Source organism: Amblyomma mixtum, chromosome 9 (genome assembly GCF_055824585.1).
Source record: "Amblyomma mixtum isolate Tamu chromosome 9, ASM5582458v1, whole genome shotgun sequence".
Classification (NCBI taxonomy): Eukaryota; Metazoa; Arthropoda; class Arachnida; order Ixodida; family Ixodidae; genus Amblyomma; species Amblyomma mixtum.
The window spans coordinates 89297585-89311922 of record NC_143020.1 but is presented as its reverse complement, the minus strand read 5'-3'; the positions used below and the strand labels follow the sequence as shown (position 1 = coordinate 89311922).

At 44.9% G+C, this 14338-nt stretch overlaps 2 protein-coding genes across 3 annotated transcripts in view; one reads left to right on the top strand and one right to left on the bottom strand.

Annotated features, from left to right (window-relative positions):
* Nucleotides 1–600, top strand: part of LOC149330061 (potassium channel, subfamily K, member 13-like) — a 345026-nt gene extending 344426 nt beyond the window's left edge. For both annotated transcript variants that reach the window (XM_089559726.1, XM_089559725.1), the window contains exon 5: nt 85–600. In XM_089559726.1, the coding sequence (XP_089415852.1) occupies nt 85–466 (382 nt within the window). In that variant the 3' untranslated portion in view covers nt 467–600. The remainder of the gene's footprint in view (nt 1–84) is intronic.
* A 9032-nt stretch (nt 601–9632) lies between these two features.
* The window catches only part of TrpRS (Tryptophanyl-tRNA synthetase), a 29331-nt gene continuing 24625 nt past the window's right edge, over nt 9633–14338 (bottom strand). The window contains exon 8 of the mRNA XM_089560777.1: nt 9633–10193. Coding sequence (XP_089416903.1) covers nt 10029–10193 — 165 coding nt within the window. The 3' untranslated portion in view covers nt 9633–10028. The remainder of the gene's footprint in view (nt 10194–14338) is intronic.

Here is a 14338-nt window from a genome sequence, read left to right as displayed (position 1 = left end):
TAATTGCATTTAGCAATACTGTTATCAAAGCACTGTGGGACAAGTTGCGACAGTTAAGGATTTAACATTTCAACGCATGCGCAGGTTCCGGCGCAACGCCCTCACGCCAGCTCAACTGCGCGTGCAAGCCAGAGCCGCGGCCCGGACCGACGTCAAGCCGTCCCGCAAGTCGTCCGGCAAGACGGCCAACGACACAGCCGCGAACTCCGAGTCGGACGTGGACTCAACCTACGACTCGGACGAGGAGCGCGGCCACACGGGCGAGCTGATATGCATGTCGGATCTGTTGAGGGCCAACAAGGTCTCCCTGGCCATCATGCAGAAGCAGCTGTACGAGACTGCTCAGCGGGGAGGAGCGCCCGTGCTTCTACCGCCCAGGGCGCTTCAAGAGAAGGACGCCTTCAAGCCCGGCGCCGTAGGACCGCTGGCCATAGTGTCCGAGAAGTTCGGCGATGGTCACGTATGACCGGAGACAATCCGTTGGGTTTAACTACGCCACACCTTCCAGAGCATCAACGCTGAGGCGTGTCTGACGACAAGCGCTGGTACAGCGGTGCCCACACACATCATCGCGACGAGAGACGTTGTGTTGTTGAGACGTGGTTACAGAGAGCTCGGTCAAAAGAACTCTCGAGACTGTTTCACCAAAAAAGACACTGTTGCCACCTCATGCGAACTGCGGAACTTTATAGAAGACACCTGATAGCGTCGCCTTGAGACCTCGTTCTTGCAGTACTGTGACGGCAGGCGCAGACGCCATGTTGTCAAGAGGCGCTCGTTGAAGACACTGTCTACCCGAGAGGTTTATGTGTGGAAGTCAAGCTGTGGATATTTTATGCGATGTCCAAGCACCAAGTTATATCAAGACTATTCCTGGACCAACGCCACTGTTCGTCAAGCTTGCGGCGGTTTGAAAGTGCTGTGCTGTGTGTAGTCCTTCTGTACATTCAACGAGCCGTACATGCATCGCCCAGAGTGTCTTCGGAGTCGTCCGTCTGCAAGGACGCTTCAGCGCCCTGAATATATGCATCATGTTTGTAGCGACGCTCAGTTCCGCCGACTCGAGGTCTGCACACGCGACTGAGGAAGTCTCAACTTCAACTCTGGCTTGTGGCGTTTTAAGGAGCTGGCTGAGCTAACACCAGCTTAAAATTTTGGCGATGGGCACGACGGTTAGTCTCCAGGACACCTGCAGAAACTTCAAGCGTGTGACGTGACCGTTCATGGCACCGATGTCAGACTACTGCAAGGTCATGGTGCTAGTGTTTGGAACACTGTTGAAAGGTGTAAGAGAAAGGTTATAGTGACTGTTGCAGGCTTTGCTTCTATTCCTTAATGACACTTAACCCCAATGACCTTCTTCGGACACATCACGACGCCCTGCAAATGGTGTTCAAGAGTTGTTACCCAGTTTCTGGAAAGTGCGGCCTAACAGTGAACTAAAGGACCTTATTCACTGTGCGGGCGTCTTTGCAGAGACAGTGTGTTGTGTTTTGTCAAAAACGTCCTTTAATCATTGTCATTTAAAATTACACGACGTTGAGTCAGACTACCATGCCAGATCTGGATGTCAGTGAAGTAGGTTCATTGCCATTCCATTTGCTGCCCTGTAGAAGACACGCGGTAACTTTAAACATTACAAACCATTTCTTACGGTTTCATCAAAGGCACAAGGGAAACCTTCTGATAGCCGTACGTTTTATTTTTTTTTTTGTTGAAAGATTTCAGTCACTAGAAGCATATAGTGACAATATAGCCAACATAGACATGATGCAGTACCCGAATTACGCTTTCAGTGAATATCTGTGACCACGAAGCCAATGTGCAAAAACTTAGCCCTTCACTTTCTGCGTAAATGCCATGAACGCTGTGAATAGAATGACCACGTAATCCTGCCGAAATAGCTGCCGCCAGAGAACAGTATGTGGGCAGCTGTGCTGCCTCCTAATCATTCTTGTTCGTAATATGAGCAAGCCTGGCTAGCACATACTTAGACCGGCAGCTCACTCCGTGCTCTTCATGAACAAAAACAAATGCCCTTGCAGCCACCCATCAGACACGAAGAGTTTGGATTAGTTTGGATTAGCACGTAAGCGGTGGCTCGAACTGCTCAACCGTTGATATTTCAAACCTAGATGGCACTAAAGGTGCAATAGAACGTTGCTTCGCTGCTCGTCGCTTTCTCTATATTTATTTTGCTGAAAACCAAACGCTGAAAAGTTTCTCTCGTTGCCTTTCCGTAATAGTGTGCCAACGGCTGGGCAGGAACACCAGATTTTTACTGTATGTTTTCTTTTTGTGCGGTGCACAGGATATTAGTGAGCATATTAATTATCACGTGCGATTGCTCTGCGCCTAGTAAATAATCTTTTTATTAAATTTCTTCTCTAATGTAGTTTCGGTTTTGGTTAAAACAGCCAAATAATGTCTATGACGTCCGATGTTAGGTGACGTCGTGTGTTCCAGATAAAATCAGCGATATAGTCATTACTTTATCGTTTTAATTCACTTAAACTCTTGCGCCAGCTTGCTTCAGAACTCGGAAATAGAGCAAGTAACAAGTTGCTTCAATATCCCAGTTTTTGTGTGCCTCACGTGACCTCAACCTTACTCATTACGCCACAGCCACCGTCCGAATGCTGGAACCGGAAGCGAAACTATATGAGAAGAATTTTACAAATTCCGCGAAATTATTCACGTTTATTGATGCCGTACGCACCATTGTAAATAAAAAAAAGTTCGAAACAAAAAATGCGATGTCTCTGACCACGTAACAGCCAATGTGCGGAGAGTTAAACTGTGGCCACCTGTCGCATCACTTGTGCAGGCATCATCCCGGATGACTTGCTGCAGGTAAACATTTGATGCTCACCTGTAGACGAAAAATCGCCGATAATGAGAAAAAGTGTTTCGTGAAAGGGACACCGAGAGCAACTCCATTCAATTTTTTGTTCTGAGTAAAAATTGATTCGCTAGCATTTTCTGACAATATTGACTTTGGTCAGGCAACAAAAGACGTTTTTATTTCCGACAAAATTGGATTTTAAAGAATTCACATTAAGGACACATAATTTCATTAGGCGTTGGCAACGCGATAGCATTAACAGCTGTTGATGTCTTTACCAGAAGTTACCTCACTTCCGGTCTATAGTAGGATACAACTTAAAAAAACAGCAGTTGCTAACACCTGGCCACGATCCTCGGCGTCCTGTATTATTCAGCTGGCCAATCGCGACAGTAAGCAAAAACAGCTTTTTTATGATGTTGCGAAAGCAACACTACGCCAGCCAGCTCGGTTCGTCGCGTGGTCGCGTTTCAGCCGTATGCCGTGGCCCACGAATGACCTTGAGCCACCGTTGCCTAGCAACGCCGCAGCCGCGCTCCAACAGATGGCGCCGTCGTCGACGCCGCTGCTGTCGCCGCTCGCTCCACCAGATGTGCTCCGCTGGGGTAAAGGGAGAGGAGGAATCGCCTCCTCTCCCTCTACCCCAGCAGAGCACATCTGGTGGAGCGAGCAACAACGCGAAAGAAAGGCAACAACGAAAGAACGAAGCGAGGAAGAAGTTAACCAGAGCTAAACCACAGCCAATTTTTTACTATATCAAACAAAACAATCCCCGTATCAAAATTCTAGAGCTCATAATTTTTTTCTTGTGATAAGCTTCTTATTTAAGTACCAACCCAATGAACATTAAAACTCCCATAGACGTCCTGCGGACGTTTAGAACGTCTACAGGACACCCAAGGGAGTTTCAGGGCCCGTTGGGAAGAAACGTTTAAGCAGTGGTCTATATACTTATTCTTGGTGGAGAAATTCTGCGCGCGGAGGCTGAATGTGGGCGGAGCTTCAATGCAGACTTAAGTTGCGTCCGACTATAGCGGCGCCTAGCTCTTCCCTATAGCCAATGGGAATGCTCAGGATCTGTTGACGTCACATTCCTCCAACCAATGGACGAATTGCATGATCAAGCTCGTGTTTTGATTCTAAAGATATCGCATTAAAATCCTCCCCGCCAGTCTGTCGAACCTTGTGACGACTTTACCGAGAAAGACGGGTTTTCAAGCTTTCAAAGTGAATGGCGGATTAGCGTAGACTCTGGGATCCGCGACCTAAAATTGGTGTCAGCAGGATTTTACTTGCAAAACCGGCCAATGATGCTGACATGTGCATTTCGTTTGTTTTTTTTTTTCTTTTCTAGCTCAGGAAAGCTGCGTTTTCGGTTAGAGTAGTCTCTGTGATTAGAATGTGGCACCCATAGGCCAACATTTATTTGACCTCAATTTCACTTTAATAATGATTGAGACACGTGTTCTCGGGCATGGCGTTGGCTAGCTATAACCCTCAACACTCTCTAGAGTCGAACTGTAAGGTGGATGTCGGCAGGAGCTAATTTTGTCATTTCATCACCTTTACCACTTGGCAACAAACTGCATCATAAAAGTTGGGGCCAAGCACATGCCTCAATTCGCTCATCTTCTGTGCAACCAACACGATGAAAATTGGTAGCTATTGCCTAGATGCGAAACCAATGCAAGCAAGTCGATCTGAACTTCGTCACTGTGAATTGCAGCTGGTTTCAGATGGCGCCACATTCCGAATAGACTTCACTGACGTCTTTGCTCGATCCACCTGTGCATTGGACTGTAAAGCCTTTTTCATATGCAAGCGAAAATGCTAGCGAACCCTGCCGCTACAGCACAAAAACCTGCTTGAGTCCTTGAGGTGACTAGAGCGACGAGGTTCCAACGAGTTAGAAATTTTCGCTGCGACGCGTCGCTGAATCCCTCACTTCGCACTTGCAGATTAGATACTGAACTGTCAGCACTCATTTCACTCTTTATTTACTTTTCGTTGCTGATCTAACAATGCTTAACGAGCCGCAGAGCAATGTTCCTGTTCATTAATAATTACTGGTATATAGAGCACCTGATAAAACAGTAGGATACAAACCAATAGAACTCGAGCAGTTTCTGGCAGACAGCGTAGAAAATATGAGTGTCGCAATGTAGTGGAAATGATTGTAGAGCTTTTAAACCATCGTAGTGTCAGTTGTTAAGGAAGAGCAGTTTGCACATCTAGGTGTCCGTTCTCTTACAGTCTCAATGCTGACGCTTAGTAAAGCTTTTTGTCAGAAAACACGGACAGCATTAAATATACAAATATGGTCAGAGTCTTGCACTAATGCGGGTATCTAAATGGTGTAAAAACGATAAATCTACGCGTGGACAGTTTCCGAGGCAAGCGTCGTCACCTAGGCACCATTTTATCGAGGACTTTTTACCTCAGCCTCATACCTTCACTTTGAGGACTACAGAAATTTCATGTGGCTTCGTTGCTGAGCTTTGCCATCCATGATGGGCAGCACGCGATCCGATGCTTTAAATGCGAACGTACTCGGCTCGGCATGTGTGTCGACGCATTGACTGTTAAGCTTGTCGCTTTTTAAGTTTGCTTCGGCTTCCGTCTATAACAATATTCCGACTATGTGCTTTAGCAAAATTAGATAGTAGCAAAAAGGTTCTGTTACCTCACCATCCTGAGTTAGCTGTGAGAGGAGTAAAGAGAATAAAATATGTGACACATGTTAATTCTCGCTCAGTCGGAGTCATGCGTCCAAGTTTTTATTGCGAGAGCAATAAAAGCCTCATTGAGAAAAAAAATGTGACCGCCTGACGTCACCTAATTCCCATTGGCTGAGAGGAGCGTGACGTCACGCATCACGTGATGAGAAGAGGCTCACAAAGGGCGAGGAGGCAGTTGGCAGCTGTGCTCCGCCGTGTGTGGACGTGTCCAGCACTCCGTCGGCATAGAACCAGATGCAGAGTCATTTCACGCTGTGGAGCATCCCCACAAGCGGAGAGGGCGCTCATATGTGTGCATTGCATTCGTCATGCGGTACATTGTCAGTACAGTACCAGTTGCACGTGTACACTGTGGTATCGGATTGTGTAAGTGTCCCCCTAAGCTCTTGCTAAAAAGTGTTGCTCTCCGACGGCCACAGATTAAACCAACTGACTTAGTACAATTGAAAGCGATGAAAAAAAAATTTGAAATAGGGTCTGTGCAGCTCAGTTCGCAGTCAGACTGTCATTTTCCACAGAAAAATATGTACAAATATTTGCATTTGTAGTTCCCTCAACCTATCATCAATGACTCGATTAAGAGTAAGCATTTCACATAGAAGAGAGAAGACTTACGTGACAGACTTCCGTTCTTCTTTCATCTAAGCTTGCTTCCCATAAGACACACTAACTATAAAATGGCACCCTCTAACTAAAAGCGAAATTGCCCTGACAACCTGTAAATATCACGGCTGTACCCATCACAGTTTAGCTGTTTTTCTTCCCTCAGAATGCGAAAACAAAAGTAAATCAGAACAGGTGTCATGGAGCTAATAAAAGTAGAGGTGTCACTAATAACGTGAGTGCTGTCATCTTTCATGACCATGTGAAATGATATTTACGCTTCTTTCAGAGAGTTAAAAATTCGGGATGGATACAGCATAAGAGACATAAAATGGGGTTCAATACGAGACGCTTTTTCCTACTTTTTCTTCAAAAGCGAAATGCACCCCCCTTGTAAAAAGATTGTGATGTCGCTCAGACACACCGCTAAAAATGTTTCTTCAGCCTCTACCGCTGGCTTAGTCGAGCTCAAATTTCACACGGGTGTGTCATTTGACGGAGAGTTCCGTTCACAACTAGGGGTTGGATGTGGTATTCTTCTGTTTCGGCCAAAATGAAGTGGAAATGCATGTTGTCCGTGGCAATGCCAAAACAACAAAAAATGTTATAACAATCACAGCAGCATCTGCGCACCTATTGGTGTTGGGCGGAACACCCGCTCTGGAGGCGTCGAAAGCTGCGACGGAACGGGAAAAAAAAAGGTTCCTATTAGTAAAATAAAACGCTTAACATTGCCACTGTCACGGACAGTAGGCTCTTCAGATTCTTTCTGACAGAAACAACTAAGTGGTGTATCCAAATGGAGTATTACACAAAACCCAACTCTAAATGACACCTATGGCAAAATCTGAGAACGAACAGGCCAGTGGTACATCCCTGTGAGCGAGTCAACAGATTATAGAAACTAGGAAGACAGAGACCACATGCAAAGCATTTATTTACATATGTGGACTTGATGTAAACCTTGCTGGAAGAAGCAATGCTGTTTGTTCACTTTTCGTTCTGCATCCTCTAAGGGAGGCAAGGTAAATGAGTGCGCAATTCTCGCAAAACAACCGTTCAAACATGAGAATTGTACCCCTGCCAGAGTGTACAAGGAAAGAGTTGGTTTCTTCTCTCGGGTGAAAGCTCGAAAACACAGGCGACCATGGTTACGAGGCTTGAAAATGTCAAAAATTCTTTTCATGTAGTACACTCTCTCCAATTGTTTGTTAAACAGCTCAACGTCAACAGCGGTGTTCCCGAAATATGTACATAGCCATTGTACTGCCGTCGAGTGGCATCTACTCAGCAGAGAATAAAATATTTAGTGACCACAGTGGTCCCTGTGTTGCAACAACTGCACTACGCTTACGCTGCAGCATACAGGTAAATAACAATTACGTGACTGAAAATAAACAAAAAACTGCCAATGTTTACGCACTACTGCGTAATGCACTAAACTCAGCGAAAGCTGGTGCTGTGCTGTTTTGCTGACATCTAATTTCCTTAAATCGAAGACAGACAGCCCCCAGAGAAGCCTCCGCTAACACTTGTGGCGTTCACACGCAGCTACGGCTTTTCACACATGTAGTACGTTCAGGGTCCTGCAACCTCCGGTGGCATCGCTTGATCGGAGTGGGTCTGACGCCGATCCAGTGATACGTTCCTTGCCGGGACCAAATATTTCTTTACTTAATCCCAAAAATCCCTATTTCGAGCCATTTTTCCCTAATACGGGAAATCTTGCATTTTTCATGCATTATTTTATAGCGTTTTTTATTTTTTCACAATTCTAGTGGTTCGTAGTAGTTAATAAAGGCCAGAGCGCAGGAATTTGCCAGGTATTTGGCAAATTCCTGCACATCCTACTCGCTGCTCGTATTTGTACTTTTCCGCGCTCAAGCAGGTACTTCACGCAAGGACGACCAGTGTGGCAAGCTGGCCGTCATCACAAAATAAGGCTGCATTTGAAAATAAATAATGCTGAGAATTCAGCTTCTAGCTTTGTTTAGTAAAAGCATACACTTCTCAATGGAAGCAAAGGAAACAAGAAAGTCAGGTACAGGTTGGTTGGCATGCGGGGTTTAAGTCCTGACGTGGCAGGTACTGTATGTGTCATTCTTAAAGGGAACACGCCAACGCGTGGCCCCATGCCGCAGAAGTTGGTGCAAGCACAAAGAGCTCGAGGAGCAGAGGTGAACAGCGCTATCTGTTCTGGCACCACGCTCCTTCTTCATGGTGAAACAAGAGCCACCTTGAACACATCTCCAATTTGACTGAACCATTTGTGGGGTTCAACTTCCCAAAGTCGGACCTGGTAATACCGCCACTTTTGTGACCGTGACAATCGACTTCAGCCGAAAGGCACTGCCGCATACTTCAAGGCCACAGCAATCCATGCCATTGCATCTTCAAAGGCACTGTCAGTGCACGAGATACGAAGCCACAAAAGCTTGCCACACCACCACAAGTCATTCGAGTATTGAGATGAAGCATGCCGCTAGCCATCAGAGTGGCCTCGGCATGTCGACAGGACTTCCGACATGATACTCATTTTGCAGCCTAGCATGTTCACATTAAGTAGAAATAGTGCGCATCTGTTAGGATGATCTTCAAAAAGTTTGACACGACCAATAATCTGCTATTGCACGTTGGACATATCAATGTTCTAACTGCTAGCTCCAAAAAGCACAATCGAACAATGCAGCAAACTACAACCTGCCAGTCATTGTTGGTATCTGTGGCTTCAGTTCAGATGGATGAGTCTGCTATAGCATGTTGGGCATATCAACGGTCTAACCGCTAGTTCCATTAAACACAATCGCACAATGCAGCAAACTACAACCTGCCAGTCATTGTTGGTATCTGTGGCTTCAGTTCAGATGGATGAGTCTGCTATTGCATGTTGGACATATCAACGGTCTAACCGCTAGTTCCATTAAACACAACCGCACAATGCAGCAAACTACAACCTGGCAGTCATTGTTGGTATCTGTGGCTTCAGTTCAGATGGATGAGTCTGCTATTGCATGTTGGACATATCAACGGTCTAACCGCTAGTTCCATCCATTAAACACAATCGCACAATGCAGCAAACTACAACCTGCCAGTCATTGTTGGTATCTGTGGCTTCAGTTCAGATGGATGAGTCTGCTATTGCATGTTGGGCATATCAACGGTCTAACCGCTAGTTCCATTAAACACAATCGCACAATGCAGCAAACTACAACCTGCCAGTCATTGTTGGTACCTGTGGTTTCAGTTCAGATGGATGAGTCTGCTATAGCATGTTGGGCATATCAACGGTCTAACCGCTAGTTCCATTAAACACAATCGCACAATGCAGCAAACTACAACCTGCCAGTCATTGTTGGTACCTGTGGTTTCAGTTCAGATGGATGAGTCTGCAGCTCACCAGATAAGGCTTTTCATAGAGGTAAACACTCCAAAGGAAGCAAACGAAAAACATTTTTGGCACGTCAAAAGCGTGCTTTTATTATCAAGCCATAATCGATAATAAATACCCACATTTCGTCTTAAAAAACACAGTGCCATCAATAATTTGACACTTCCATCTCTTCTGGTAAGCTGTCGACAAAAAAAGGCAGTGCTAACATGAACTATACACAAGCACTTAGCCGTAGAAACGAGCAAAGATCGTTGGTATCACTTCACTGATTCTCTAACCCTTTACAGCCGTCAGCCGATTCACCAGAAATCAATGCACCGAGAAAATATACGGAGGCTTGCTGTGCTTTGGCATAAACTCGAATTCGTTGAGTGTCTTCACTCCTGTATGCAAATGCTCCCACATTTGATAAAAAAAAAATAAGAGAATGTACAGCCTATGCTGAAACACGTTAGGTCGATCCCTTCAGGTTCAGCGGCCTAGGGGTCGTGAACTTGGCGATGACGTCGTCGGTAACCGCCTTCCTGGCCGCTTGGTGGTCGCCGATGAGCTTCTGCAGAACGCCTATCAGCTCCTTCTTCAGGTATCCCGTGAGCAACTCTCCACTCGTGTAGTCCTGTAAAGAGAAAAAAAAAACAAATAACTGTTACTTTAAATCTTTAAATGTCTTTTAGGGTGCCAAGCAAAGTCACCGCTCAGTGAAGTCACAGGAGTGGCACGAACTTGAAAACATCACGAGATGCAAATGTGGAGCACCACGTCAAGTAGCAATTCAATTTCAATTCACTGTATTCACCAGATATCTCTGGATGGTTTCCTGGATAAAAGCTGCTAACGCAGCTTGACGAAGTCCAGGAAACCAATACAAGGCAAAGCGTACAGCCTGTGACAACTAGTTATAAGCCATTAGTAACTATAAATGATATTATAACAATAAATGGTAAAAACACAAAGCATAGAACAGAGGCAGTAATGTAAAAATATCATGAAACTCCTAGCTGTACAGAGAAAAAAAAAACAAAACGTAAGAACAAAGAGACAACTGAAGATCGCACATATTCAGTCAACGAAGCAAACACAAGTAGCACACTGAGCTAAACAACACAGTAAATAATAATAACAATGGTATTAATAGTACACAAGTATTTACAATGTTACAAAGTAGTTCCTTTCTTTTATAGCCAGTGGTGTTTTGAAATGCGTTTGAGGTAGTGTTAGCCTTGTACAATTTAAACAATCTCAAGCAGATAGTCGAACACCAAGCTCTCTTCGAGCATTCCAGCTGAAGAGATCGTAGCAACCACCATAGTCATAGCACTCCGTGCATTGTGTTGGAGAGCGAGAACATACATAACAGAATTCTCAAGGACCTTGAACTGAGTGGACTCGGCTATAGCTGGCCTCTTCACAGCACTGCCTGTCATCGAGCCACATAATGTGCCTGCAGCCACACTCATTCCTCGGTGGAGGGGGGGGGTTGAAGGACATGAACTGAAGTCATGGACTGATTATTCGGACCTGGCAGGACCCCTGAAACATGGTACAAATAATCGAACAGTGCGAAAAACCCGTGAACTCACAAAAAAAATTAACTTTTCTGCAAAAAAAAAACGGCTTTACAAATGGTGATCACCGCAGTTTCCGACGTTTCGTTTGCAAGTTACAATATTACACCGCATCTGAGTCACAGTCGCTTTTGTAATGGCCATACCACTTCACATCGCAAATACCAGACTGAGTGACGTGGCTGCACGTCTTGCCCCGAACACGTTGCCATGCTTGTGTTGTATGAAAGCTATGAAGTCCGAGAGAGAGAGCACATGGGAAGAAGCAACGCCTCCAACTACACCCCCAATCCCACATCCCAGCCCCCTATCTGCCCCACACCACAGGCAATGTCGTCTAACCCATGGCAGACGCTCCAGTTGTCCCGTTTTCAACACAAACACACACACTGGCCCGTGCACTCTTCTTTGTAGACCACCTTGATGGCAACGAAGAGTGTGCCCTTAGCTCAAGTAGCAACAGTGAGGAACAAATAGCCAATGTTGACCAAATATTTTAGGGGAATCCCCCAAGGTGGAGTAGATTTCTAATAAGGGAGTAATTACTCATTGACGTCCACCCGAGCGCAGCCATACGGCCACAAAGGAAAGCTATACAGCTTTCACAGAAACTTCGTAGTTAAAGAAAAATTCGTCCTGGTCTGGGGTTCGAACCCAGAACCACCGCTACACCGGAGCAGTCGCTCCGGTGTAGCGTCAATGAGTAATTGACGTGGACGTCAATGGTGGACGTCAATGAGTAATTACTCCCTTATTAGAAATCTACTCCACCTTGGGGGATTCCCCTAAAATATTTGGTCAACACTGTTCCCACTTCGAGTTATTGATCAATTCGCTCTCGCCCTACCATAAGCTTGCCGTCCCGGTTAGCTCAATTGGTAGAGCGACTGCTCCGGCGTAGCGGTGGTCCCGGATTCGAACCCCGGACCAGGACGAATTTTTCTTTAACTACGAAGTTTCTGTGAAAGTTGTATAGCTTTCCTTTGTGGCCGTATGGCTGCGCTCGGGTGGACGTCAATAAGTAATTACTCCCTTATTAACAAATAGCCAAACTTACCCAAGCCAGTCAGCCTGACTGACTCAGTTAAAATTCAAGATGGCGCCCTTCACAGCGGTGAAGAACTGTTTGGTTGTGACAGAGATGAGTAATCAGGCCAAAAAAAAATGCACTTTCGGTCAAAAAGTAAAATGACAGCAACAGTTTTGCTGGCGTCTATGGGACGTTTCTATGGGGTGCATGATGGTTCCTCACCAATTTACGAAATACTGAGCAAGTTTGAACGGTTGCCTACAGTGCCCCAATGAAGCCTTTCGTTCTACAACATGAAGTCACAGGAAAAGACTGTGATCCCTTGTCCTAGCATCTATGAGCCCCATCTGCCCCAAGCACAAATGTCTAAAACGCTTTCGCAGCAGCTTTATTTAGCTACCTGTTCCAGAGTATCCAGTTCTAGTCACCAATGCTAGTCAAAATCAATTTTTGAAAAACATATGACTTCTGGTGTGGTTCTCACATCAAAAGTGAATGCATCTCAAGAGTGGTCCTGTGCATGAAGACAGACGAAACTCAATAAAATCGGAGGCATGTTCAAGATTCACTGTGGGTCGTACTGCACGAAATAGATGAAAAACAACACAGACAAGCACTGTTCTACCTCTGTGTTTCACGCTGAACGACCCACAATGAACTACGACGGCCAATTTGCCCAGCTTTCCAACCTCCTTCAGTGTACGATCAAAAGAGGATTTGGCCCTAGAAAATGACACTACACTTAAATATCAAATACGGTCAAGGCAAGGTTATGCCTGTAATAGTGGCAGGAAACAAAAATGTCTCGGCTACGTTCAAATGCAAGGTTTTGTCTACAGGAATGGCACTAACTCAAAAACATGCTAACAATGTTCAACGTAAAGCTTTGGCCACAAAAATGGCACGAAACTCAAAAACATTCTAGACGTGTTCAAGGTGAGGTGCTGCCTAAAAAATTGGCAGGAAGCTAAAAAAAACATCCCAGGTATGTTCCAGGGAAAAGTTTTGCCCTTAAAAGACGGCTTAAAACTCAAAAAACAGCCAGGTGTGTTCAAGGCACAAAGTTATGCCCAAAAAAAATGGCACTGAACCCATAAACACAAGAGGTGTGTTCAAGACAAGGTTGTTCCCCATACAACTTGCAAGTAGGGGGTCACAATGACTCTACGCGAAACACGAAAGTGAGAATATGCTCCTGAAAAAAGAACTCATTACAGATTCATCACTTAAATCCACTGGGAATTATTTTTTTTTTAATTGTTTCGTGAACCGTGGTAGCTGTGCACTGTGGAGAAACCCTCGAAAAATCGCCGTTATTCTCCAATAAGGTTGTCTGACTAGACGCTCACCTTGTGTAGCAGATTTCTTTAAGACTGTTTTATTTTGAACCAGTCTGTTCTGTTGCAGTTAGAGAACACCGGTCTATATGATGACATTCTTGCTTCCTCATTTTCACGAATTGTAGGCCTTTGGTGCGAAATCCTGTCTACAGTTCAGACATGTCAGTGCCAAATGGTTTGTAAAAAATGAAAACTATGAAAATTGTGTTGTGGAGAAAAAAAAACAATAAAATCATCAAGTGTGCCTCGCATTCAGTAATGAGCAAATGTTGAAGCAGTCTTCTCCCACATTTTGTCCAGTCTACAGGCATTTCACAATGCGTAGAAGAGAAAAAATTGTACAAAAATAAGTTACCCAGATATAATGCTTTAATTTTGTGCACTTAAGTCTTGAAAGCATTATAAACACGGAAAAAAAGTTTAACCGAAATCCATCCCCAAAAAAGTTTGCGAGGACACTTTGGCACTAAAGTGTTGAGAGGCGAAAGCCGAGGACACTATGCCGTGACGACTTCCGGTGGATGTGACGTCACACCGTTCTCGTGGCTATATCGACGTCCTCGCTGTTTCGAAGCAATTTCGGCATTTTTGCCTATAATTAATTAACTAATTAATCTACAGTCATCAAACTTGGCTTCTAGGTTCATTTTTTTCTCTGTCTGAAGCAACCATTGGCTTTCTTCTATCTTTTTTAGTTCCCGAGTTAAACGCATGTGGCACGCTTTGTTAACAGACGACAGTATAAGCCATAAAGGCTTTAACCTTAAAATAAGAAAGTTTGTGTTGAAAACCATGTCCCCCGTTTATGAGCACAGCTGGTGACTTG